The sequence below is a fragment of the Volvox carteri genome, assembly GCF_000143455.1.
Source record: "Volvox carteri f. nagariensis unplaced genomic scaffold VOLCAscaffold_100, whole genome shotgun sequence".
Taxonomy (NCBI): domain Eukaryota; kingdom Viridiplantae; phylum Chlorophyta; class Chlorophyceae; order Chlamydomonadales; family Volvocaceae; genus Volvox; species Volvox carteri.
Window position 1 is genome coordinate 22953 of NW_003307643.1, and position 1316 is coordinate 24268.

The 1316-nt window shown below is 57.9% G+C and overlaps 1 protein-coding gene across 1 annotated transcript in view; it reads right to left on the reverse strand.

Moving 5' to 3' along the window:
- VOLCADRAFT_120010 (uncharacterized protein) overlaps positions 1–1316 on the reverse strand; it is a gene marked incomplete at both ends in the record, with an annotated part of 23891 nt that overhangs the window by 2866 nt on the left and 19709 nt on the right. Inside the window, 3 exons of the mRNA XM_002958621.1 lie at positions 384–483; positions 693–751; positions 933–1018. Coding sequence (XP_002958667.1) covers positions 384–483; positions 693–751; positions 933–1018 — 245 coding nt within the window. The remainder of the gene's footprint in view (positions 1–383; positions 484–692; positions 752–932; positions 1019–1316) is intronic.

Here is a 1316-nt window from a genome sequence, read left to right on the forward strand (position 1 = left end):
AGTGAGGGGGGGGAGTGAGGGGGGTTGAGGGTGGGGGAGTGAGGGGGGTTGAGGGTGGGGGAGTGAGGGGGGGAGTGAGGGGTGGGAGTGAGGGTGGGGGAGTGAGGGGGGTTGAGGGCGGGGGAGTGAGGGTGGGGGAGTGAGGGTGGGGGAGTGAGGGTGGGGGAGTGAAGGGGGAGTGAGGGTGGGGGAGTGAGGGTGGGGAGTGAGGGTGGGGGAGTGAGGGGCGGGGGGCGAGGGGGGAAGCGAAAGGGGGGTTGGCAGGGGGGGAAAGGCCAGCATACCGTGTGAGATGTGTGTATGTACGTACGTACGTATGTACATGTGTCCATATGAGACGGGGCTGACGCCGCGTCCCGACCCCCAACCCCCCTCCGACGCACTTTGTGTATTGTTAGGTAGTACGGATGGACTTTGGGGTTGGCTTGCTTCTCCTGCCGTATTCGGTCCTCAACCACCGCCTGGGCCGCATCCATGTACTTCCTGTATGTCCAGATGTGCCAGTGACAGACACACAGACAGATAAACAGGTACGGATCGAGGACAGATGGCAAGGCAGGAAAAGATGCAGATGGCATATCCTGGGTACGCAACCACGACCATAAGTCCCAGTCAGCTTAGAATCCAGATCCACGTCCACATCCACACACATATACATACATACACACATACACACATACACCCACACCCACCTGTGACTGGTAACCGCCATGCAGTTCTGAACCAGCGGCTCAACGAACTCTGCAACCACCTGTTCAGGAGGCGGCGGGCAAAGGGTGGAAAGAAGGGGCCATGTGACACCCGCAAATTCCACTGCGCAGAGTCAGGGGTGCAACGGGGAACCTCGTTTCCCCACCACCACCACCACATATAAACACACATACACACTTTTCAGCGTGAACTACCCCTCGCAATCCCCCTCACCCCCCTACCTGGTCCAGGTCCTCGTACTTGGCGGTCCCAAGTCCGCAGTAATTCAAATCGACACTGAACGGCGGGGCCAAAGTCAGGTGCGCGGCTGAAGGGGGGAGGAGGGTTTGGGTTTGAGTTTGGGTTTGGGTTGTGTGCGTTTTACAGGGGTGGGAAAGCGGGAGGGGAAGAGAAAAGAGAATCAGATGTTAATGGTGGGCAAAAGTGAACAAAAAAAATGCCGACGTCCATTGCCGGACAGGTACGGCAAGAGGTAGGGTGCGCGTTTAGGATGGAAGAAAGTACGACAACGAACTTAGCTCGTGTTTTGTGCTTGGGGATGGGGGGAAAGGAGAGGGTACTTCAGAAGGTGACGAAGTACAGCAGGAAGTAGCGAGAGCAGCGGG